This window comes from Heterocephalus glaber, unplaced genomic scaffold, assembly GCF_053883595.1.
Source record: "Heterocephalus glaber isolate CG9 unplaced genomic scaffold, H.glaber_assembly_v1.0 deba00001497, whole genome shotgun sequence".
Lineage (NCBI taxonomy): Eukaryota > Metazoa > Chordata > Mammalia > Rodentia > Bathyergidae > Heterocephalus > Heterocephalus glaber.
This window is the reverse complement of record NW_028258320.1, coordinates 51,472,404-51,495,435: the sequence shown is the minus strand read 5'-3', so window position 1 is coordinate 51,495,435 and position 23,032 is coordinate 51,472,404. Positions and strand designations below refer to the sequence as shown.

At 54.2% G+C, this 23,032-nt stretch overlaps 2 protein-coding genes across 7 annotated transcripts; both read right to left on the bottom strand.

Moving 5' to 3' along the window:
- Nucleotides 1–1,893: 1,893 nt before the first annotated feature.
- LOC101697044 (sperm flagella and cilia-associated protein 1-like) lies at nucleotides 1,894–7,305 on the bottom strand. The gene is made up of 7 exons (XM_013069954.3): nucleotides 7,123–7,305; nucleotides 6,713–6,824; nucleotides 5,737–5,887; nucleotides 5,245–5,311; nucleotides 4,729–4,816; nucleotides 4,550–4,649; nucleotides 1,894–2,347 (listed from the first exon to the last, which is right to left on the bottom strand). The coding sequence occupies exons 1-7, from the start codon at nucleotides 7,250–7,252 to the stop codon at nucleotides 2,255–2,257; spliced, it is 741 nt and encodes a 246-aa protein (XP_012925408.1). The 5' UTR covers nucleotides 7,253–7,305; the 3' UTR covers nucleotides 1,894–2,254.
- A 197-nt stretch (nucleotides 7,306–7,502) lies between these two features.
- Adam8 (ADAM metallopeptidase domain 8) lies at nucleotides 7,503–22,839 on the bottom strand. 6 transcript variants are annotated; one of them, XM_004838692.4, is made up of 25 exons: nucleotides 22,695–22,839; nucleotides 20,392–20,514; nucleotides 19,271–19,374; nucleotides 17,933–18,009; nucleotides 17,699–17,777; nucleotides 17,541–17,617; nucleotides 16,986–17,175; nucleotides 16,690–16,752; nucleotides 16,536–16,604; nucleotides 16,048–16,214; nucleotides 15,795–15,876; nucleotides 15,387–15,535; nucleotides 15,132–15,309; nucleotides 14,778–14,867; nucleotides 14,491–14,680; nucleotides 14,323–14,404; nucleotides 13,898–14,063; nucleotides 13,343–13,420; nucleotides 12,895–12,979; nucleotides 12,165–12,279; nucleotides 11,712–11,883; nucleotides 11,136–11,201; nucleotides 10,837–10,887; nucleotides 8,629–8,706; nucleotides 7,503–8,171 (listed from the first exon to the last, which is right to left on the bottom strand). In XM_004838692.4, the coding sequence occupies exons 2-25, from the start codon at nucleotides 20,435–20,437 to the stop codon at nucleotides 8,121–8,123; spliced, it is 2,505 nt and encodes an 834-aa protein (XP_004838749.2). In that variant the 5' UTR covers nucleotides 20,438–20,514; nucleotides 22,695–22,839; the 3' UTR covers nucleotides 7,503–8,120. The 6 variants fall into 6 exon arrangements, 5 of the variants coding, with proteins under 5 accessions (XP_004838749.2, XP_004838748.2, XP_087041255.1 ...); XM_004838691.3 differs by lacking the exon at nucleotides 22,695–22,839 and adding an exon at nucleotides 20,779–20,845; XM_087185129.1 differs by lacking the exon at nucleotides 22,695–22,839 and having other exon boundaries at nucleotides 20,392–20,571.
- Nucleotides 22,840–23,032: the final 193 nt, after the last annotated feature.

Sequence of the window (23,032 nt, the reverse complement as noted above, 5' to 3'; positions counted from 1 at the left end):
CTGAATCAGGGCCCTGCATAGCAGAATATAGCCCCACCTTGGCTGCTCCACACTTCCTAGGGCAGTGATGGCTGACCTTTTAAAGATTTCAATGATACAAAGAGCCCTCTGCAGCACACATGCCATAGGTTTGCCACCACTGCCCTAGGGCCTTGGTCAGCCCCTGGGACCAGGCTCCAGCTGCAGAGGCACTCCCAGGACTTGGTTTTAGGTGGGCAAGCCAGGGCCTGCATTTAGGGGTGCCTAGGGCATGAACACCTTGCTCCTGGGCATCAGGGACCTACGTTCATTGTTTGACTGTCCTTGGCATGGCACATGCACCAGTAGGAGGTAAGTCATTACCAGAACAGTGTTATCACTGGGCTTTGTTTTTTATTTTCCAAGGTACATTTGTCTCTCTATTTCAAAGCCCAGCAGCTAGCCCAGGCCCAACCCACAGGGCCTAGCAAGCAGAAGCTGGACAAGTGAGAAGTATATCCTTCCTGCACTAAGGGCCATGACCCATCAGCCTACCTGGCCCTGCCTCTGCCTCTACTATCCCTTGAGACCACCACACAGCCACCTCCACTGGCCAGTACACATGCATCCACACCCATGTACAATATCATGTGCACAGTCACCTATCTGCAGTCACCCATACACAGTGTCACACAGCATCACACATGTATAGCCATGTAGTATCACACACACATACACACAGTGCCACATGTAAACACAAACACATACGTGCACAAAACAGCCTCTTCCTTCTAAGCCTACTTCTTATAGGGTGCCAGTTCTTCTGCCTCTATAAGGAGCCAACCAGCTCTCATGTGCATGAATTTATGTATGACACATACATGAGTTTGTGCATGCACGTGAATATGTGTGGGCATGCCTGGAGTACCTGAAGCAGAACAGCTGGCCTTTTGCTATCACTGCCCTAGGGAGCAGGGAGGGGGCCAGAACATCCATAGCTCCCAGGGTCACCCTGGGGAGGGCAACCAAGGCTAGATCTGAATCTTTGTAGGCCTGTGCTGATTTGGCTTTCTTGCCCAGGCCCTTCCCAAGAGATTTCCTGACTGACAGCTTCAAGTCTGACAGTGTAGAGGCCCCCAATTTGAAGGGATCTCTCCAGTGTTTTAGGAAAAGATTCCCGTTCCTGACACTGGCTCCAGGTGCACAGAGCTGTCCCTCTGCCTGGCCCACCTTGCCTGGGACTCAGGAAGGCTCCAAACAAGGCTCCAGGCACCAGGCTGCCCCAGCCAGCTGACCAGAGGGGACAGAGCCAGTTATTGGGAAGCCATCTTCCTGACTACTATGGTGACTCATGATCAGGGTGGGTGACAGCGACTGCGAAACATGCCTTCTCACTTGTGCCTTCTGACTCAGGGAGGAAGTGGGCTACTTAAGACTCTGGAGGCAGCTCTGAAATCCTGATGAAAGCCTGTGGCTTCTGATGCTAGCTGAGATGCTGCAAGGGCTCAGCCCAGGAGCGCAGAGGAAAGCTGAACCCATGCGGAAGGGCAGTTGTGATGATGCAGGTTGTGGGGGGCTTCAGTTCATCCTACCAGGCTCTGCCCCAGTGGCATTTGTGGATGTATGAGCAACGTGACTGGGTTCAGAAGCCAGCAGGATGCAACCCTGCAAGCCCCCTCAGGGTTGGGAGCTTCTTGGACACATCAACGCTCTTGAGCCTTGGCGGGCGGGGGGTCATCTTGGAGGCAAGAAGGCAGCAGCCAGGGTCTGGGCCCAAGGAGAAATCCAGCCTACAGTAGCCAGCCAGGCCAGGTCTCAGCTACACCTAATTTTGCCCCAAAATCTCCAGGGCAAATCTGGAGGCACTTTCCTGGGTCCTCCTCTGTCCTCATGTCCTTTCAGTAGAATGGCTCAGCAAGCACAGGCAGACACAACTTGCCTGGGCCCCTGTCAGGGGAATTTTCTTCAGACTCCAGGGTGGTTGTTATTCCAGAGCCACATGGCTGACCACAGTGGTCCCCACCCACTCTGGGTAGTGTGACCCCAAGCCCCAGATACTGCACACAGTGAGGCTTCATGTGCTCACAAATGAAGCAATGAGGAGCCATCACAGGGCTGGAGGGAACATTCGATCTCTGTCTATACCAGTGATGCTCAGCAAAAACCCCTGGGACAAGTAGCCCCAGTAGTCCCAGAGCCCACATCTGTGCCCACTCTGAACCTCTGGACAGGGTAGTGCAGGACTGTGTGGAAGAAGCCCTGGCTGGCAGAGGCTCCAGGTGGATTCAGGGCAGGGTCACTCCCTAGGTCCAGGTCTCATCAGCTCCTCAATCCGCTGGTCCTTCAGTTGTACCAGGTGCTCCAACCTCACCACCTTCATCTGCAAAATCTTAAAAAAAAACCACACAGGCTTGAAGAATATCAGCAATACCCAAAGAAGCGCCATTATCTGCCAGAACCGAGCCACACATAGTTTCAGCCCCTGAGGATGTGAGTCTAGCCAGCCCTCCTGGAAGGTCACAGTGCTGGAGGCAGGACCAAAGACTGTCTCATGTGGTCACTAGAAGAGATAGACATTAAGCCCCATGGGAAAGGTCCCATAGAGAGGGACCTGGAATGGGGAAGAGGGGTTGGAGAGGCTGGTTTTCTTCCTCCCAATCCCTTCTTGCTTACTCTGGGAGCCTTCCTGGCATCTCAGCCTGGTACCCTGCACCAGCTGAAAGGACAGGATGTAGAACCAGACAGGATTGAGCCCCTCACTACTGTGAGACCAGTGCCCAAGGCCTGGCAGATGCTCAAGGCATATCTGCTGAATTAACAATCAACTGAATGAATGCATTGCAGTTGGCAAGTCTGTTCAATGTTTGCTTCTGCAAGTCGGCAATTGAAAAAAAAAAAACCTTGAATGAAGAATAAAGGTGCAGAAAGAGCTGCTTGAGAAGCCCTGGCCTCCCCAAGCTGTTCTATCTCAGATACTGTGGCCACAGTAGGGCTTAACTGGGTTGTCTGCGGCCTTCCATGCCTGATTCAAGAATGACCATGTCCCAAGCCTTCCCCCACTGGAAGCACAAACCATATCACACTTCTCAGTAAGGAGTCAGAAGAGCTAGACTAGAAAAGGCTGATCTGCCTCACATGTAGTATGTCCACAAGGTGGTCAGCACTCTGACAAGAGGACAGGCTGAATGTGATGGTGAGGTGGGGAGTCAGGCTCTCAGAAGACCAAGCAAGAAGTTCCTCCTTGAGCCTGCAGGCAGTGTGTCACTGCATCCATAGCCAGCACACATGCCCGTATCCTGACCACATTCCTGCTGTCCCTCACTCAGTGACAAATAAGAAAGGGCAGGGTGGCTGAGGCTGCAGTGTGATGCTCTCTCCCCTGCATGACCAGACCATATGTTCCAGCTTGCTGCCCACCACCATGTAATTCCCCTAGGAATCCTCTTTGCCCTCAAGGTGTGTATCTCACTAACAATTAGGCAAATGGCACTCAATGGTTTCAATCCTTAAACGGCAGGTTGAGCTTTTCCTTTCCAGGTCTTATGAAATAGCTATGATTCACTTGGAACATGGGGGCCAGACCCACAGGTGGGACAGCAAGGGGCCATGGATGACCTGTGGAGCCAAGCAGCTTCATTTCTTCTTACAGCTTCCTCTTTGCTGACATGTGGCAAATCCAAAGCCACACAATGATATCACTTTCCTGTATTCTCAAGAAGACAACTCATCAACATTTGAATACCACCTCAGCAATTTCTGACAGCCCCTTTGACCCTGAAGTCCATCCAACGTACACTGGCCACTAACTTACACTGTCTTGGGTCCTATGCTGCCAAGGCAGGGGAGAAGCAAGAGGTCATAAGGGGCTTCCTGCATGCAAGAACCCTCAGTGCCCCTGGTGAAAGAGCAGAGTGGAGGTGTCTGTCAGTAGAACCAGGTGTAGCTCACAAAAGCCAGGTGTATAACACAGGACCAGGTGATCCCCATGTATGAGTGCTCCCAAAGACCTCCAGGCTGAGTGGTGCTTCCCAGGACCCAGGACTGTGGCTGAGCAACCTCCCCACAATGCCTGATGAGATGGGGAGGAGGAGGCTCAGGCTGGAGTAAGGGGCAGGCAGGAAGCTCTCCAGCCAGTAACCCCACCCCATTCACTTCCCAGGTGCTTGCCCAGCAAGAGAGTACCTTCTGTTCCTGGACCCAGGCCCCAGCCCACACTGCTACCCAGCATTCATGGTTGTGCTCATGCCTTGTCTGTAGCCCTGGCATGTGGACCTAAGATTGATCAGCCAGTTAGGCAGTGGGTATGTGGTGGAGGACAACATACTTTTTTTTTTGCTTCTGGATATGATTGAAATATTCCACAGACTATTTTCTAGATAATCAAACTATATGTGGGTCCTGGTCAGGGCCCTGTCTGCTACCTACCACCAAACCCCACACCAAGTTGGAGCCAGCACCATAGGAACTCAGGTGAGGACTGGACTGTGGGTGCTGAAAAAGGGCTGGAGAAAGCAAAAGAAGAGTTTTTCTGTGTCCCCAGTTCTGTAGCTCACAGAATATCCAAGCAGAAAGAGTACCAGGTGGGCCATACCTGGACTATCTGTTGCAGAATGGCTAGCGCCTGCTCCTTGTCTTCCAGCAGCTGCTGGACCCTGGCTAGGTGCTCCCAGGCCCCTTTGGCTGGGTCTCCACTGAAAGACAAACACCAGCCTTTAGTCTACCAGGTGGGGGATGTGACTATGGGTAAGGGGGAGTTGAGAGACAGCCCACCATAGACAAGCACAGCAGTCCATCTTCTTCAAAGCTCTCTGGTTGTGAAGAGTCTTCACACTGGAAGGATCTGGGGAATCTGGCAGGCCTGTGTGACAAATGGACACCATAAGCTCAGACCAGAGCACTAATCTGGTGGCAGCACATGTGGGTTGGGCGTGGGAGTTGGCCTGCATAGGTTGAGTGGATTCAGATGTCACATACACCTGTTTGTTCCCAGGCAGGTATCAGGGCCCCTTAGCACAGCCCTGGATACTCTGAACAGTGTCTCTATGTGGAGACATAAAGATCCAGTGAGACACTGCTATCTGAGTACTGGTACAGCCAGGGAGCCCATCTACCTTCCTCAGAGGCTGGCTAGGCCACTGGGTCTTGTATGCACGAGAGCACATCTGCTCTCCTTTGCAGGTGTGTGAACCCACCAGCATCACATGTCCAGTCATGTTTAGGCCTCACAGATGGCCTAAAGGGGCTCTGACAGGCTGAATTTGTCTATACCATGGGTTTGGATCCTACCAGTATATGTGTGGGTGGGCACCTCCACCAAAGGTTGGTCAGCATCCACACTGGAGAGTCCTGGATCCTGCAGATTTTAAAGGTTGGGAAGTGAGATGTAATGAGAGTAAACATGTCTGCCTGTAGTTCCCTCTCATTGTGTGTGTGTGTGGGGGGAGTGGTCAGCAAGCAAACTGAAGAAGGCAGGGCAGGGCCTAGGTTAATACAATTGGGGCTGCAGACTAAGAAGGAGCAAATCCAAAGAGTTTTCATTGCTTGAGGCAGGCAGGTCAGCCTAGGAAGGGGGAAGAGCCTGAGGAGGCCTGGCCAGCAGTACAGTCAGGGATTCAAGCATGGACATTTATGCAGTCTGGACTACAAGGCTATGGGGAGCAGGGGGTTTATTGCCATTGATTTCTTGTTTTATTTTCTCATAGGCAGATGATTTGACTGTGTACAAAGGGCACTGATGCAGCAGGTTCTCAAGCCATACTAATTTGCACAGACACATACAGCTGTACCAGGTGAGACTGCATGAACAGTGCCGGCCTCCACCTTCTCTCTCAGTGCACAAAGGATGGGCTCAATGGCTCCGGGCACGCTGGCCACCACCTTTCGGATATCTGCCTCTGAGACACAGAAGTGCAGCTTGTGAAAGACTTTCCTGCAAAGGAAGCAGGGATAGACCCTCAGAGCAGTGCCCCTAATGGTGAGGCCCTGGGCCACGTCTTTGGGCCATAGGACAGTGCTCACTTTCCTCAGATTAAGACCATTTCTTGCCCTGTACCCGAGAGGCCTTCTCATTTCAGTGTCCCATCAGAGGATCACAGAAAGATCAGTGCCCCATGCCATCAAGCGCAGGGTCTCAGGGACTCTGCAGCAGTTCTCGTCTGTCAGACAGCTGCCCCTTGCTCTGTGAGAAGTCCTGCTGGTCCATGTCTAAAGCACCTAGTCTAACCTCTTCTAACTACCATCAAGGCCAACACCTGACTGTAGTTGTGCCCTCTCAACCCTGCCTCCACCTTCCTCCACGACCCTTTCCACTCCCAGCCCTCTGAAATTCGAGCCCCACCAGCTTTGCCCAGGCCTCAGTCCTGCAGTGCTTCTAAGCCCACCTAGGCTGGAAGGCCTGTCCTCAGTGTGGCCTCCAGGATCCTTGGGCCCACAGAGGGCTCTGGGGCTCCCCCTGTAACTCCCCAGCATTCAGTTCACTCTCCCCATCTCTACATCACTCTCCTGACTCCTCAGGGCCCTCTCTGGTTCCCCTATGTCTGACATGTCTGCACTACCCTGGCTGGTTGCTCTTCATATCACTTATCAGACCCGACATGGTTTATATTTTGTTATTTGTCTTCTCACCACAGAGACTCACTCCAAAAAGGCAGGAACCTATTTACTGTGAGTCTTCTGTGTTGGAATAAAGCCTGGCTCCCTCTGTTAAATAAGAGGCTCGGGGAGCAGGCCTACACTGACAGAGCCCCAGCCTTGCCTGTTGAGAAGGCTCCAGTTGCTGAGCTTCTGGTCCGTGTTGCTGGCAGGGATGTAGTTGTGCAGGTCCACAAGGCGTGGATGGAAGTGCTTCACAATCTCAGCTACCAGCACTGCAGGAGAGGAGGGTGAGCCTGGCCTGTCCAGCTAAGGCTCTCTGATGCCCGCTGTCGCCCCTGGTCTCTGCGGTGCACGTGAGGGAGGTACCGCTTGGCTCCTGGGATGCATTGCTCCCTCTGCACTTATACCACGGGAGGGGCTAAGTCCTATACTCTCCCCAGTAGTGGGGCTGGACCTAAGAGGGCCCCTTACTCCCTGAGCCCTTGTCGCCCAGCGCCCTGCTGCTTCCCGCTCCACTCACGCAGCCACCCCTCCCAGTGTGCCCTCCCCCGGAGCTGGCCCCACTCGCACCGCCGTCGCTGAAGTCCCGAGCCAGGTGCCGCTTGGGGCGGCTGAGCGGGAACCTGTCCAGCCAGCCGCAGAGGCCGAGCAGCAGTGGCTGTGAGGGAGTAGTGGGCCTGAGCCCAGAGGCGCCCGGCATGGCAGAAGGCTTGGGGCCGTTGCGAGGAGAGGGGCCGGAAGGGGCGGTGCGCGGTACGTGACCATTGGGAGATGGGACTGTAGGGGCGGGGCAAGGATTGCAAAGCGCCGGTCAGGCTGCTTTTTGGGTGTGATTGGCCCTCCTGCTTGTCAGTGGAAGGACCTGTTTAATTAAAGAGGGGAAATGCTTGCTAAAATCCACGAAGAAAGGAAGGTAAAAGTTTGACTGCTATAATAAAAATCTCCTGCTCTTTAAAACGTGGTCCATACTTTAATGATATAATACAAGCTTTATTATTAATGGATTTCATCCCCTGAGGTTTCGAAACCAGATAGCCATCTGCTCTGCCCCTCAAATGACAGTGATTCCTAAAAAGTAGACATTCCTTCTTAAATCGTGGGTTTAGTTGGAGTCAATGCAGATACAATCCACTTATTGACACCCTCCTTACAGGAAACCACGAGAGCTGTCCTGACCTTGGAGGGGTCTCGGGCTGCTAAGCCCGAGAGCAGGTGCAGTGGTGGCTGGGAGGGAAGCTCCGGGCCTTCTGAGCACACGGGGGCAGTAGCTGTCTGGACAGCAGTCTTCATACACACTCCAGGTGACCTCCTATCTCAACCTCGCCACTGCAGACAAAGCAGGCTAAGCATGGCCAACACAGGTGAGAAGGGATTGGTCTTAGCCCAGCTGGACAGCAAGAGCATCTGTCTGATGCAGTCCTGAGGTCAGAGGAGCAGCTCAGTCCAGCCCTGAGTCCTGAGCTGAGAGGCTCTGGTGGTGACCCTGGGATGCTGAGGAGCACTCTCTCCTGCTGGGACTCCTCCAAACTTCCCTGGGCTCACAGATGCACCTGTGGTGCTCTGCCCGATCATCTTCTCTGGACTGGAGGCTTCAGGGGAACCTTTGTACCATCAAGTCCCTTGGAGGAGGAAAAGAGAATTGATGTTAAACATCATCTACTGCAAAGGGCACAACTGAATATTCTCAATTACAATTCTTAAAATTTAGATTCTTAGTTTACCTAATAATAAGATGGCCCTATTCCTATAATGATTATGGCTGTGATGGTCACAATATTAATAGCTAGCACTATATAGATTTTATTATTTATCTAGTAGGGAAAAAAGGTAAAATTGATAGTTAGTGGAAGGAGCAATCATTGAAAAGTCCTATGACAGATTGTAAAGGAGACATTAAAATAAACCTATGACTGATAAGTTTTCCTTGTTTTTCATCAGATACCCACCTAAGTTTATCAGCCAATAATCTAAAGAAATCATCTCACACACACTCCAGGGCAGTGCTACAGGCATCCCAATGGGGTAGCCCCTGTATAGGTAGATAGACCCCACCCAGCGTGTAGGAGAGGGGCTCACCTGAGTCCTTCCGGGTGTGATTACTTCAGCCCAAGGCTTGACTGGTGGCATCGGGGGTACAGAGGTTGGCTTGATAGCCTGGGAGGGAGCATATGTGGCTAAAGTAGAGCACTACTTAGGTGGGCCAGGCCCTGTCCAGGGCTTTGACTCCCCAAGGCTCTTTGCACTGCTCCAGCCCGACTGCAGGCTTCTGCCTTCACTGAGCTCTCTACAGAAAAACCCTCCAGGACTGCCCCAACTTGATGGACAAACCAGATATGGTGGTGCACACCTGTGATCCCAGCACTCAGGAGGCTGAGGCAGGAGGATCACTGTGAGTTCGAGGCCAGCCTGAACTATATAATAAGACCCTGTTTCAAAAAACAAACAAAAAACCATTATCTTGAATTTTTTTTTATAATACAAATTGAACCCATCACCGTCATACTGAGCTACATCCTCACCCCTTTTAAAATTTTTGAGAAAGGGTCAAACTAAGTCACTAAATTGCCTAGGCTGGGCTTGAAATTAGATCCTTTGCCTCAGGCTCCCAGAATGCTGGGATTATAGGTGAAAGATGCTTAACATGCCAGAATGTGGGTCTTTCTTAGAAATTCAAAAGCCAAGACTCAACTAAATATGGATTTTTTTTTCACTTCATCTTTCCCAGGCTGGGCTCCCAGGCTGCATGTGATCCCTGGGTGGACTGAGCATTGGGGGGGGGGGGGGGGCGCGGTTCCAGCAACTCAGGGATGCATTTCACTCCCACAGTCAAGCCAGTCTGGCTGCAGACTCTGCCCAAATATTCCTTCTGGCCTGGTTTGTTTGAGTCCTTGGCTAGAAATCTGTCTACCCAGCCTCTATTCTGCCTGTCAAGGCCCCTTGTAGGGCTGTTTTTGCAACTCTTATATAGGTTTTAAATTAGTTCAAAATAAAACATTAAAAAGGGAAAGAGAAAAATAGAATATCACTATTAACCAAACAACACGCAGTAACAATTGTTTGAGGCCAAAATCAGTGGATGTTAATGCAAGCAGGTTAAATTTTTAAAGAGAGCTAGGACCTCAAGAGTCTCCATGTACTCCCCTAAAGTGTTCACTAGCCAAAAAGACACCACCACAAGCAAGCTGTGTGTCACATCCCTATGACAAGACATGAGGTACCACAACCTCAAGGCCACATCCTTGGAGGAACACTTCCCACACTATTCCTGCCAAAAATCCATTGCTTCCATCCACTCATGGTGAGAAGCAAACTTGAATTTGTGGGACATTGCACAAAGCTGTGAACCAGCACTTCCCTTCCAAAGTACAAGATGACTGAGAGCCATTCAGGGCCCAGGAGAGGTGGGAAGGCCTGACCTGCTGCAGGTTCGTTAACAGGCAGATGTGGCTGAGGCTGCCATGTGCTAACACACAGGAGTCTGAGTGAGGGGCTGCAGGGACTCTGCTACTTTGGCTTTTCTATAAATCTAAAATTTATTCAATGTTAAAATTAGCATCAATAAGCACCTCTCTGCTTAAAGCAGGGAAAGAGATGGATGTTCACTCTTCAGGTACCATAAAAGCCACTTCGGAGAAACTTCCCCAAGCTACATCACTTTGTGGCCTTCCGCCTCCCCCCGAGTCAATCACCACAGAAGTAGACAAAGGTGGGCCAGGAATTTAGCTCAGTGGTTCCACTGCCTGCCTCGCAAGCACAAGGACCCGAGTTCGATCCCCGGTACCAAAAAAAAAAAAAAAGAAGTAGACAAAGGTCTGCCCAGGAGGACGCCCAGCAACACAGCTGACCTGTAGAGCTTGGGGCTTGGGGCATATGTTAGACTCTAAAGCCAAGGCCTATCCTGCTGCCTGGAGTTTGCCCAGCCATGAGTGGGAGTATGCACGCCTTTCTCTACCAATCCAGCCATGGCCACCCTTTCCCATGGGCTCCCAAAAGAGGGAGAAAATCTGGGGTTGAGATACAGGAATCTGGGAGTGGGGAGCCAAGGGTCTGGGGAGTTCACGCTGAGGGAAGGACCCCAATACTGAAAAGGAAGAGAGAGAGGCCTGGGAATTAACCTTGGCTTGCAAGGCTCCAGTGAATCACACTGAGAGACCTTTTCAGACCTCCAAAGACCGATCCCAAAGGGAAGCATCACCATCACGAGACTGGGAGGGGTGGTGGCTGTCCCTGTGTAGGCCTGTAGGCCTGCAGGAGGGGGGTACCCTCAGGGCTGAGTTTCCTTACCTGCTTGGGCTTCAGCTGTGGGAGAGGCTTGGTGGGAGGAGCAGGTCTGAGCTGATGGAGAAGGACAAAGCATCAGGACCCTATAAACCAGCCTTGCTTTACCCCAATTCTGAAGAACCCACTGTGCCTTTACCCTCCCAGAGCCTTGCTGAATCTACAGTTCAGACCAGTGTCCTAGAGAGGTCAAGCCAACCCATCTTCCCTATGAAGTGGCAGCTTCCCTGGCCCCTGGCCCACAGAATTTAGCCTTCAGGCCCCTGATTCCAGAACATCTGGCCATTCCACCAAAGGCTGCTCACCTGGTCTGATGCCTGCTGGGTGTAGACAGGAAGTGGGAGGGGTGGATTAGACATGGTGGCTGGAGGCTGCAGGGGAAAAGGCTCTCAGTCTGGGCCCATGAAACTGGGCTAAGGCTCCCATGGCCCTGCCCCATCCTACCCAAACTCAACCAACCCCAGTGCAGGTCCTAAGGTTTGTGCACCACCCACACCAAAGGGGAAAATGAAACCCTTCTGACTGGGGACTTGGTAAGGCTCAAGCCTAGACACATGACCACTGCTTTCCCTCAGCCATGTGGGCACATATCCCAGAGCTGGGAGGATGGCAAGGGTGTCTTCCTCTCACAGCCACAGGCTGAGAACCCTCAGAGCCTCAAGTCAAATTCATACTCCAAATGCAGGTTCCCAGAAGGCAGCTCTTAACTCTCAGTACCCACCATGGGGTGCCCACAGCAGCTGTCCTAGGACCCAGGCCACTGCAGGGCACATAGGTTAATTTACACAAAAGTGTTTGGGCCACATCCTGGGGAAGGGGAATAGGGGCCCTAAGGACCCTATCATTTTAGCCCCATGAACCTGTCAGGGGACAATGCTTACAGCTGGGGGTGGCCTCTTCGGGGCCATCACTGTTGGCTTGGGAAACTGGCTAGCTTGAGTGGTTGAAATCAGCTCTGGGGGACCTGGAGTCTTGCCCTTGGCTGGAAAACTGTTACCACCCTCATGGAACAATGGGTTGGAGAGCCCCATGGTGGTCTTGGGTGTTGAGCTCCTGAAGAAAAGAGGTGATGGTGTAGTCAGCGTCTGGGCCATGGACTCTGGGGTTCCTGTTTTAGCCTCTGTGACTGGAGACCAGTGGATCCCAGGAAACTCCTGAGCCTCTAGCCCTGGCCCACCAATACCTGGGGAGCCCAAGTCACTTAGTCTCTCTGCCTGAGCTGGATGCATGAAGCAGCGGGTTTTCTTCCTCAAACAGTTGCAGAGACCATTTCTTAACAGCACAGGAAAGTGTGCATCCCATACCCAGAGGTGTCACAACCAATATGTCCTCACCTTATTTGAACATGGTGCCACATCTTGCGGTGGATAATGACACCTGCCACAATGATCACCCCAGCTGCCAGGAGCACCAGGACCACCAACACGCTACTTGGGAGGCTCCCAGATTCTGTGGGACACATGGCCACACATCAGCTGGGGCTGGGTGCTAGCTGAGTGGGGAGATGAGGTTGGCCTTTCAGAGATGAAACTTTCTTGCCTCCCTGGGCCATCCCCTTTGTCCCTAGGGACTCCTACACATGGCCAAAGGCCTGAGGAACCCCCAGAGAAGGACCCAGTACATTACACCAGTGCTCCCTGCTCTTCAGAAATGAGTTGGAAGGCATGATGGAGAGGGGCCTCTGACTCACAGGGTCATGGATATAGCCAAGCCAGACCCTCAAAGCCATAGTGCTGCGGACAGCCACATGGTCGGGGGCCACTGGGGAGGAAGACGGTGTGGGAGTTGGTGATCCTGGGTTCCTGGGCCATAAAGGGACTAGAGGACGTGGGCCAAAGACCACCAATCTCACTCTAGCTGGGCACTCTCCTCAATCATCTGTAGGACGTAGGGACGTGGGCTGCTTCCTGGCCGTCCTTGGGTTGGATGACCAGGGCTGCAAACTATCCCCCGAACACCAGCTCTCATTGGGTGCCAGGCATGGGCTCTCAACTTGGACCTGGACCCATCATGGCTCTGCACACTTAGGCACTGTAGAGGCCCAGGATGGCTAGGGCTACCTACCTTTGTACATATCTACCAGCAGCTTTGCACAGTGAGGAGGGGCCCAGCCTGCAGGGCAGTGACACTCACTCTTGTGGTTGCATACCTGGAGGGATGGGCAGACCTCAGGGACAAGCACCCGGGAGATAATGGGCTACACTAGGCCAGTCCAGCATGTAGAGGGCCCCCTCCCTGCTCATTCTTGAGTGGCAGCCCTGGGCTTTCTCCAGTGACCATATTACCCAGTAATCACAGACGTCATCTCCAGAGGACATCCACCCCAGCCTCTGGCCCAAGGGGGCTCTATAGAGACCCCCACTGACGTGGCATACTAGGCTGGTGTGAGCCTCTGCTTCTACATCCAGAGCTATCATTGCCAGAGGCTTCCATCAGACATAAAAGCGGTAGTGGTAGCCTCAGCTCTGGGGTCACAAGGCAGGGGCACACCATCCCTTGAGGCCATACTTACCCCATGGTTGTGGCACTTGGCAGAGCAGTTCTTGGATCTGTACACCTGGAGGTCCTGGCACTGACCCTTCCAACAAACCTGGAGGGCAGAGGGGATCTCGTAAGACAGCTGGTCTGGACCTTCTATCCCCATCCCACTGCCCTCAAAACCCAATGGCCAAGCTCAGGGTAGGGCAACATCCAGGATAACCATGCCCTTGACCATCTGCTAGCAGGCCTTGGCCGTGAGGGCAGAGCTGGGCTGACTGACCCAGCCCCTCTGGGGGTCCTAAAGGGTGCCTTAGTACAGTGGTATCCAAATTATTAACTGGGAATAGATGTCCTTTTTTTTGTTTTGTTTTTTTGGTACTGGGGATTGAACTCGGGACCTTGCGCTTGCAAGGCAGGCAGTGGAACCACTGAGCTAAATCCCCAGCCCTGGGAATAGACGTCTTGACTTTCCATGTCCACTCTCTGAAGTTTAACTAAAAGTGTACAAAGGACTTCATCTATACACCTCTGGCAGGACACTAGGTTGGGGCACTTCCTGAAGACCTGGCTGCCCAGCTTAGCTTACCTTCCCTTCGTCGCACTTGGTGCCCTCAAGCACCAGCTCGTAGGTAGCAGTGTTGGTGTCCACACGGAGAGCTTGGCAACGGCCCTGGTGGGAGTTAAAGTTGCAGGAGGAACGCTCCCTGGGCTTCTGTCCCCCTTCGCAGTACAGGACACCACATCTATTTGGCCTATAGATAGAAGAGGGCTATGGTCCCAGCTGTACTGGGCATATGTTCAGGGGGCCTGGCCACTGTAGGAGATGGGCTCAGGACCTTCCTTCCCTCCCTCCCATAAGGAGGACATGCTCAAGCCGGGGTCCTGGAGGGCAGAATAGACCACCAGAGAGCCACAGGGTCGTAATCCTGTGGGGAGGGCCCTCTGGACTAGTGCTACCGCTGGGGATAACTTATGTCCTGAATCCAGGGCAGTCTGGTCTTGGACACTCACCTGTGCCTGTCAAAGGAGATACTGCCACTGCAACCTGGTGAGAGGCTGGCTTTGAAGCAGGTATCTGTGGCAGGCCATGCACCTGTGGGCCCAGAGGATATTAGCTAGGCTGAGGCCCATGGCCACCCCCACCAGCTGGCCCCGTGTCTCATCTTATGCTCGCCTCACCCAGTCCCCACAATTCCTTGCACCGATGGGCCATGGTGGGGCAGTTCCCATCAAAGCAGTAGCCCCCTGGGCAGGGTATCCCATTCTCCTGGAAGGCATCCTCAGGGCACATCGGCTGCTGGCCATCACAAAACTCCTCCAGGTCACATCCATCCTTTGCGTGGCGGCATAGCTCACCAGCTGGCTTCACCTGGCCCCACACAGAAAGTCACCATGGGATAGGCCCAGGCAATGCTCTCCATGGCCCATCTCATTGCCTAGGACTCTCCTGGGCAGGCCTGGCTTACCTTGCACTCATGGCAGCAGTCACCATGCGCACACTCAGCCTCTTCAGCCAGCTGGCAGGTAGTGGCATTGCAGCAGCGGTTCTGACAGTCCTGTGGGATAACAGCCTGAGCAGCTGCACTTGGGGCCAGTGCCAGCTCCAGGAGGATGACCCGCTACTAACCACCGGGAGGCCCAGCAGCCCCTCTTTCTCTTCCTTTACAGGTCAAAGGAGAACAGGAGGGACTTATTATGTCCAAGGGCCATTGTGCTATGGTGCATGGTGTGCCTGGCCTGGGAGGTCACCCTAAACTGCAGAGACGGAGGTTATAGCCCCCACACAGATGCAGAAGAGAGAGGGGTGAAGTGGGGCACACCTGGGGGGTACCGCAGTCACACTGTTCCCCACGCTCCACAAACAGGTTCCCGCACACAGGGCCTCCCACGAGCCGGTCTAGGTCAGGGGCATTAGCCAAGCAGTCCACCTCAGGCCTCTCCAAAAATGTCTCCAGGTCATCCCGGCTGCACCTGCTGAACATCCTGGGGAACTTGGAGCTGAGGCAGGGGTATTGTGGTTAGGGACAGTAGGCAGCACTGCCCCTTTCTGCCCGCTATGGCCCACAAAGTCTTACCCGAGGCTGCCTGCCATGATACAGCCACCACCTTCCTGTGGCACAGGGCAGTAGCAGCCCTGGATGGCTTCATCATGGCTCATGCCCAGGTTGTGGCCTAGCTCATGGGCCATGGTGGAGGCCACACCGATGGGGTTCTGAGTGTGGTCCTGTGGGAGGGCTGTGCTCAGTAGGAATGCCCCTCAGCCTGTCTATCCATGCCCACTGTCCTGGCCTCAGCACCCAGAGGCTTGGCGCTGCTTCCTACCAACATCTTAAAACAAAAAATCAGATATCAACACCGTCTCAGAGGAAGCAGCCCATCAGCTGTGTTTCAGGAAGGATGGATGAAGCCCCAGTGCGTCTAGCTCAGGCTCTAAGTCCAGCTGCCCACCCGCTAGCTATGGCAAATCCAGGGGTTTCCTTCACCTGGTTCACAGCCCCTGAATGCCAGGAGCACAGGCCAGACACCTTAGCCAGTCCTACAGTGGTCCCAGCGAAGTCAATGCCCCTAGAAACAAGCACGACATGAACATGTGGACTCAATTCCCCAGCCCCTCCTCATCCCTGTAATTGTTTGCCTGGGCACTCTGCTCTGTAGGGCAGGACAGACAGAGGCTGTGTGACCAGCTGGGGCTCAGCTCTGTCCACTGCAGTGGGTATGGTAGGTGCATCTTCTCACGTGATGAGCTGCACATTGTCGTGGGTGAGCCGTCCCGTTAGGGCCCGTGCCCTCCAAGACAGGAAGTTGTCCAGTGTGACATTGGCGTGGTGGCTTATGTAGAACTTGTCCGTGCTCCAGATCTCTAGGCCCACCAGAACCACACGGAAATTGAGTTCCTGATAAAGCTACAGACAAGGATTCCCTGGGTTAGGCCAGGACATAGAAGATTGGCTAGTGTAGGGTGGGTGGGCAGGGGAGGTCATATCCCATCTGCTGCTCCAGGTCCTGGGCAAGTCCTGAGCTCAGCCCAGAGGTCTAAAGCAGACTCTGTCCTATCCCCTCCCAGGCCACATGGCCATGCCTCTTTTCTAGGTGCCCATGTGCCCTGGCAGCCTCGGTACTGCCTGTCTCCAAATGTACCCCTGCTGCTGAGGGGCCCCGGAAGCCTCTGCAGGGAGGACCCTGGCAACTCTTGAGGGGACCCCTCTGGGTGAACGTAGTCCTACCTTGTCGACATGGTTCACCACTTCTAGCACCCGCCTGTGCACAGCTTCTCTGCTACCCAAGAGCTGGAGCTGGGGACACAATACCCTAAGGTTGGGACCTCGCACCCCAGGCCTGGCCCACCTGACCCACTCTACCCCTGTGCCCTCCACCCACCTCTTTGCTGTCGGTGACCACATATAGCTCCACATAGTGGGTCTTTTGGGGCAGCGGTGAGTTCTGTAAAAGAGACCAGTCAACCTTCCTAGCCATAGCCTGTCCTGGGCCCTGCCCCACCCCCCACAGTGTTGGAAGGAACCATCATTCCAGCACAGATAGGGCCATCTTTGCAGCTGCAGCACTAAGCCAGGCCCACCCACCTGGGTACAGTATGGGTATGGCTTTGGAGCTGCAGTGACACCCAGAATCAACCTATGGAGGGACTGACCACACAGGGGCATGAAGCTGCTCACCCGGAGGTAAGGCCAGAAAGCTGCCAAGGCTCGAGGCCCCAGGATGTTCTCTACATCAGTGTCACTGACGCCACAGGTCCCCGCCTTCTGCTGTAGATGCTCAGCCTGGTATACAGCGTGTTGCCCCTCCTCACCACTCCCATCCAGAGGCTCGATCAGATGGATGGCAGAGCCCACTTGGAAGAAGCCCCTGAGGGGGAGCCAGGTGAGCAGCAAGTTGTACTTGCTCATCATCACTTGCTTATCTGGGAGGATAGGAGCTCCAATCTGGTGCCCACAGGCCCCTCTACATTGCATTCAGTGACCCCCTTGCACCCACCCAGGTGACACACAGGTCCAGGGTACAGGAAGCAGGAGGGCATGTAGGAGTGGGCCTACACCTTGGGTTTGGCACTGGTAACTTCTAACAGGAGCTCTGAGTAAATGCCTTTGCACATTCTGACCCACAAGTAGAAGAAAGGCATTTCTCCAAGTCTAGTTCCAAAGCCCTTTCTTCTCTCTTCAGGTTCACCTTTCTGTAAAGTGGGACATTCTGCCAAGGTCTGTAGCACACACCTGAGACCGCTGCAGGTGCTAAGGCTGGCGGCAGAGCCCTGGTGCCCCTCCACATGGCCCTGGTAGAGGCAGTGGTCCTGCAGAAGAAACATGAACAGTCACTGGCCCTGCTCCTATGTGCCCCGAACCCAAGGGCTGCCCTGGCCTTGGTCCCATACCTGCTCATGCAGCTGCTCTGTGACCTCGGAGCCATTGTCAGCTGAGTAGGTCACTGTGTAGCCAGAGCCCAGCAGGTCCCTGGAAAAGAACTGCTGGAGCTCTCTGGGGTCACTTCACCCAGGCCTCCCACCTGGGGAAGTTGGGCCAGGAGCAGGCTGCCCAAGATATAGGTACTAGAGCCTGCAGGGCTGGCTCAGCCAGGGACCAACCTACGGGGCTAGCCTTGTGCTCACCTGTTCTTCCGCAGGTGCAGAGTGAAAGTGTGCTTTCCAGTCTCAAGGATGTAGCTCACATTCTCTGGGTATAGGCCCTGGATGAGGCATCCTGGGTAAGTAGCTGCCAGCCGCAGGCCAGACTAAGACCTCCCTGGGACTCCTCCCTAGGGGACCCTTGGGGCCCATCAGCCTCAGACTGGCCAAAAGGTGGCTGAGGCCAGACGTGGTTGTTCTGGAGGGGGTAGGAGGTGCCCCTCTTCTGGGTGGGCCAGACAGACAGGGCTCCTTCATCATCCAGGTCTCAATATTTTTCCATCTGTCCACATAAAGGTAACAATGTTCTTGGAGGAAGCAGTATAGGTATGGCAGCCCTTGCAGCCAAGGCAGCAAATGAGGCAGGGAGAAGAATGTAGTGCACAGACCCCTCCAGCACTGTCTGTCCTGCCCCAGCTGGCCATGGAGTCCATCCTCTATAGCTTTGGGACAGATGCTCTCAGAGCCACTTCCCTGTAACTCCATGACCCTGTCCCCATGGTCACGGCCTTAGTCCCCACACACAATATGCTCCAGTAATGTGTGTGTGCCCACTGGGTGGGCTGAGAGCAGGGCAGCAGACAGGTCTGGGGGCCCCAAGGCAGATTCCCTGGACACCAGGGCAAGGGTAGAGCCAAGATGGGACCCCTCCCTAGAAATACACACCCATGTGTACCTCACACTCACGCCACACAGATATGCAGAGTGTAGACACACACCCACCCACTGGGTTTTCAGGAATCTTCCTGGGCAGCCCACAGGATTGTTCTCAATTCTCAAACCAGGGGAATCCCAGCACAGCTCAGAGACCCAGGAAGGTGTGTCATTGCATACGTAACATCCTACAGTGAACCATCCCGCTACTCAAGAGGAATTTGGTTCATCAGCTCTGCCAAGTGAAACTGGGGAGTGGCCTGGTCCAGCACAAACTGCCAGGGATTTTTTTTTTTGGTACCGGAGATCGAACTTGGGACCTTCTGCTCGCAAGGCAGGTGGCAGAACCACTGAGCTAAATTCCTGGCCATAGGGATTTCTTGAGACTGGGTTGGATGGGCTCCTGAGGGAAGTGGGCAGTAAGTCCCAGTGCCCACACTGGAGGCCCCAGGCTCTGCCCAGGGCAGGAGGAAATGAGAAGGTGAGCATAGGAGGGAGGGACCTGCAGTCAAGCCAGGAAGACTCACAGGCCCAAGTGAGCTACAAGCCCCTCAGGGTCCACCTATAAACCCCGAGGCTATGTAGGCAGCCCCCCGGACACCCACCCAGCCATGTCCACAGAAACAGGTTCTGAGGGGCCAGTCTCATGGGTGGACAGTAGAGACTTACCCATTGGGAGGGCAGGGCTCGACGGGCACGGTGTCCAGGCAGGCGCTGGGGCCACACTATCTCATACTGCTGCACATGGGGTAGAGGGTTGCTGAGGGCAACCACTACAGAAGAGAGGAGGTGAGTGGGTACAGGAGGCCACTTGGGCAACTTTCCAAGCCTGGTGTGGGACTCCCTACAGGGATCGCCAGATGGCTCAGGATCTAGCATGGGAAAGATATGACCCCTAGGGCTAAGGGACGGCTCTGTGCCTAAAAAATCTGTGAGGGTGGAAGAGGTGCACCAGACTGAGCTCAGCACATTGGGCAAAGTGCCCAGAGACCCTGTTCCATCCGGCCCCTCTGGAAGTCCACCTGAATGTCCCCTATCCAGAGAGGATGCACACAGGCCTTGGGCTGGGGGTTGGAGGTGGGGATAGCTCTGCCTGCCCAGAGCTTAAGAGTTGACACCTTTTCATCTCTAGTTCCAGGATCACATCTAATTGGGGAACAAAACAGCCACTGCCTGCCCCCTCAGTTCACATCCCAAGAACTGAAAACTTCCTGGTGTCCAGTAACTGACCAGGCCCTCGGGAGTAGGTCCAGTTTCGGAGACCACTTATCCCAGATAACTTTATTCCTTTTAAAGAAGAGTGTGTCTCCCTGACCACTATCTGGTAAATCCCCCGGAGTGAGGGGTAACAGGGAACACTGCCCCAGCCCCTGGTGGACACCACACCACCACAACCCAAAAGGCTCCTAAAAGGCAGCAGCCCACCCGGTTCCGCCTGGCTGGAGACAGGTCCTCAGATGGCTAGGGAACCCCGTCCTCTGGCCCAGCCCAGGTAACTGAACTTCCTTCCTTGCCTATTGGTGAACCCAGGGGGAGGGCCCTGCGGTCTTTTTTTTTGGTACCCGCGATCGAAATCAGGACCTTGTGCTTGCGAGGCAGGCGCACGCTGCGGTCTTTATCCCTGCTGGGTATCAACCGACCTGGGAAGCTCGGGGAAACGCCCTAGGCAACTTCTCTTACAGTTCACCCCCATCCCCGCTTAGTTCAAGGGAGGAACGTGACACAGCCGGCGCCCAGGCTGCTTGGAGCTCCACCCCAGGGGCCCCAGGAGCCAGGTGCACACCACTCACCGTGTGGCCACAACGCGACGAGTAGCCAGAACCTAATGCCTTGCATGGTCTGGTCTCTGGTCGGTGGTCAGAGAAGGCTCTGCTCAGTCTGGGTCCCCGAGGAGGCTCCTGGCGAACTCCATTCTGGCCCCGCCCAGGAGAGAGCGCAGCCAATCAGGCCGAGGGGCAGGGCGTACCTGGGGAGGGCCACTCCGCCCGCCTGCCCACCCCTCCTCCGCAACCCGGGCCTCCAGCAAATCCTGGCCGGACCGCGTCCCCGCCCCCGTGACGACCCAGTATCCCTGTCTCTTCCTGGACCCCATAATTGTGCACCAAATTAATGGGGTTAAGGGTGAGTTTAAATAACCAACTTGGACATATCCCCCCAACTCTGCCTCCTTCTCGTACACATGGGGAGCCCAAGGCCCTGCCGTTCCCAGTCAAGAGTTCTGGAGCCCTTGGTGTTCGGTTGGAGTAAGGTAGCTCTTGCAGGGGAAGTAACTTGTGGGTGGGGACCCTCCGACTTCCTGAGGAACAGAAAGCCACACGTAGTAACGAGAAACGGCTGTATGGGCACAGGACCAGCCCCTATGGGAGGTGACACCAAAACCCTATGCCCTGCTTCTGCAACTTCACTGAGGGGCAAGCCAGAGGAGGAGCCAGACAGGTGGGGTTCTCATCCCAGGGGCTGCCTGAGCTGCTCCTAGAGGCAAGTCTGTAGTCCTGCTGTGGGAGTCCCAATGGGCCAAGCTCCCCATATAAGCCTTGCTTTCTGCCTTTCCTGGCCTGCAGGGTGAGGCTGCTACAGAATCAGAGCCTGCAGAACCCCCGCTGTGGCATGGCTCCCAGCTTCTCCAGGTGGGTCCCTGTCACCTGGGAACCCAGAATTCCTGGGGTTGTGACCAAGCCTGTTCGTCCTTTGTAACAATGTCCCCCACTGTGGCCCAGGCTTGTAGGTGCAAGTGTGGGCAACCCTACAGCCTCCCCAGACCCACTCCCACCAGGGAGGATCGAAGGAGAAGGGGGATGGGCAGCTCAATCTTCTTCCAGGTTTGAGAAGGGAGGGTATGGCAGATCAGGGGCTAGACATGGAGACAGGCAGGACTGGGGCCTTTGGACTATCTGGGGACAGCGCTGAAGGGATACCGGCACACTGTTGCTGCAACGTGAATGACACAAAAGTCAGAAATGGAGCAGGCAGAGCACAGATGTTAAGGTGTCTCAGGGGAAGTGACCAGCTACTCAAGGCATCAGCCTGTGGTGCTCAGTACTCGGGGAGCCCCCAGGCTGTGAATGGGGCTCCTGGGTTGAGCTGGCTTCGGCCTGAGGTCACACATGCCTTTAGCAGTTTGACTTCTCTTCCCTGTCCCTCGGTTGCAATTATTCAACAGCAAAAAGTTCAAGGCAAGACAACACTAATAATCATGTTAGAGTCAAAAACCAAAGATACTGTCAGTATGTATCATTGTTTGATAAGTAAACCAAACTACTCATAACTAAGCTGATGTAGGTGAAGCTAAATGAAAAGGGACTTATACCCAAAAGCCAGCACCAACAGAACCCTCCAGAGACAACCGATGCCTACCCATGGCACAGGACAGTCACAACTCATGTCTACCACCTTGACCCAGCAGGCTGTGGGAGAGCTGGGAGCCAGGATGCCACTGCCTCAAAGCTTTCCCTCCACCACCCTGAACACTTATAAGCTCTGGAGATACAGAAGGAAGGGCCCAGGACATGGGATTTCTGGTCCTTTGCTGGAGGCCAAGGAGCTTCTCAGCTCAGTCTGGCATTTAATGTGGCAACTGGGTTGACAGATGATGTGTTTACTCAGTCAAGTCTGCACAAGCTGCAGATTAGAGCAGCAGTATGTGGCTGGAGAATCAGGCACCCCCAGCAGAGCAACTGCCCTCTGCAAGGCAGCCATAGTACGGGCTGCCCACCCCAAGGGCCCCTTGGGAGCGCTTGTCTGTGTGAGGCCACACTCCCCAGGAGCATGCCTTCAGTTTCCACTCCTTCTGATCTCTCTGGCCCTTCCTACTGGCTAGACCCACCTAAGGCAGGTATTTAGAACTGGATTTTGAGATGGAGACACATAAAATTCACCAGGAAGGGGCAGCTTGGCCAGGGGTATAACCAGATCAGGCCACCCAGGGCCGGCTGTTCTGTCCATTGCTGGATTAGGGCAGATGGCCACTGAGGGGCTACTGAGCACATGTTAGCCAGTCTGCTGGGTAATTTTCATACAGCAAGACCAAGCCCTAATGGAAGAAGGAACCCAGAGTTCAGCCCTGTGTGATGGGGGCAGGATCAGGGCATCTCACCTTGCAACAAGCCTGTCCCTCTGGCCACTCCTCAGTGGGTGCATTTCAGGGAAGTGGGCTAAGAAGAAAATAGTGCACTCAGCTGCCCAGGGTGCTGGAGGCAGCAAGTCTTTACAGCTTGGCATGATGCTGCCCCCTAGTGCCTAGGGCAAAAGGAATGCCCAGACCTTCAGGGTTCTGGGATCTCAGGGAGCCCAGCCCTAGTTCCCAGGCAGTATCTCACCCAGTAAGCATCACCTTGTAATTATCTTGCTTAATGCTCAAATGCCATGTCTGTTGTTGTGTTTTTTAAATCTTGTCTTTGAGGCCCAAAGTATTAAAAACAAAGCAAACAGATA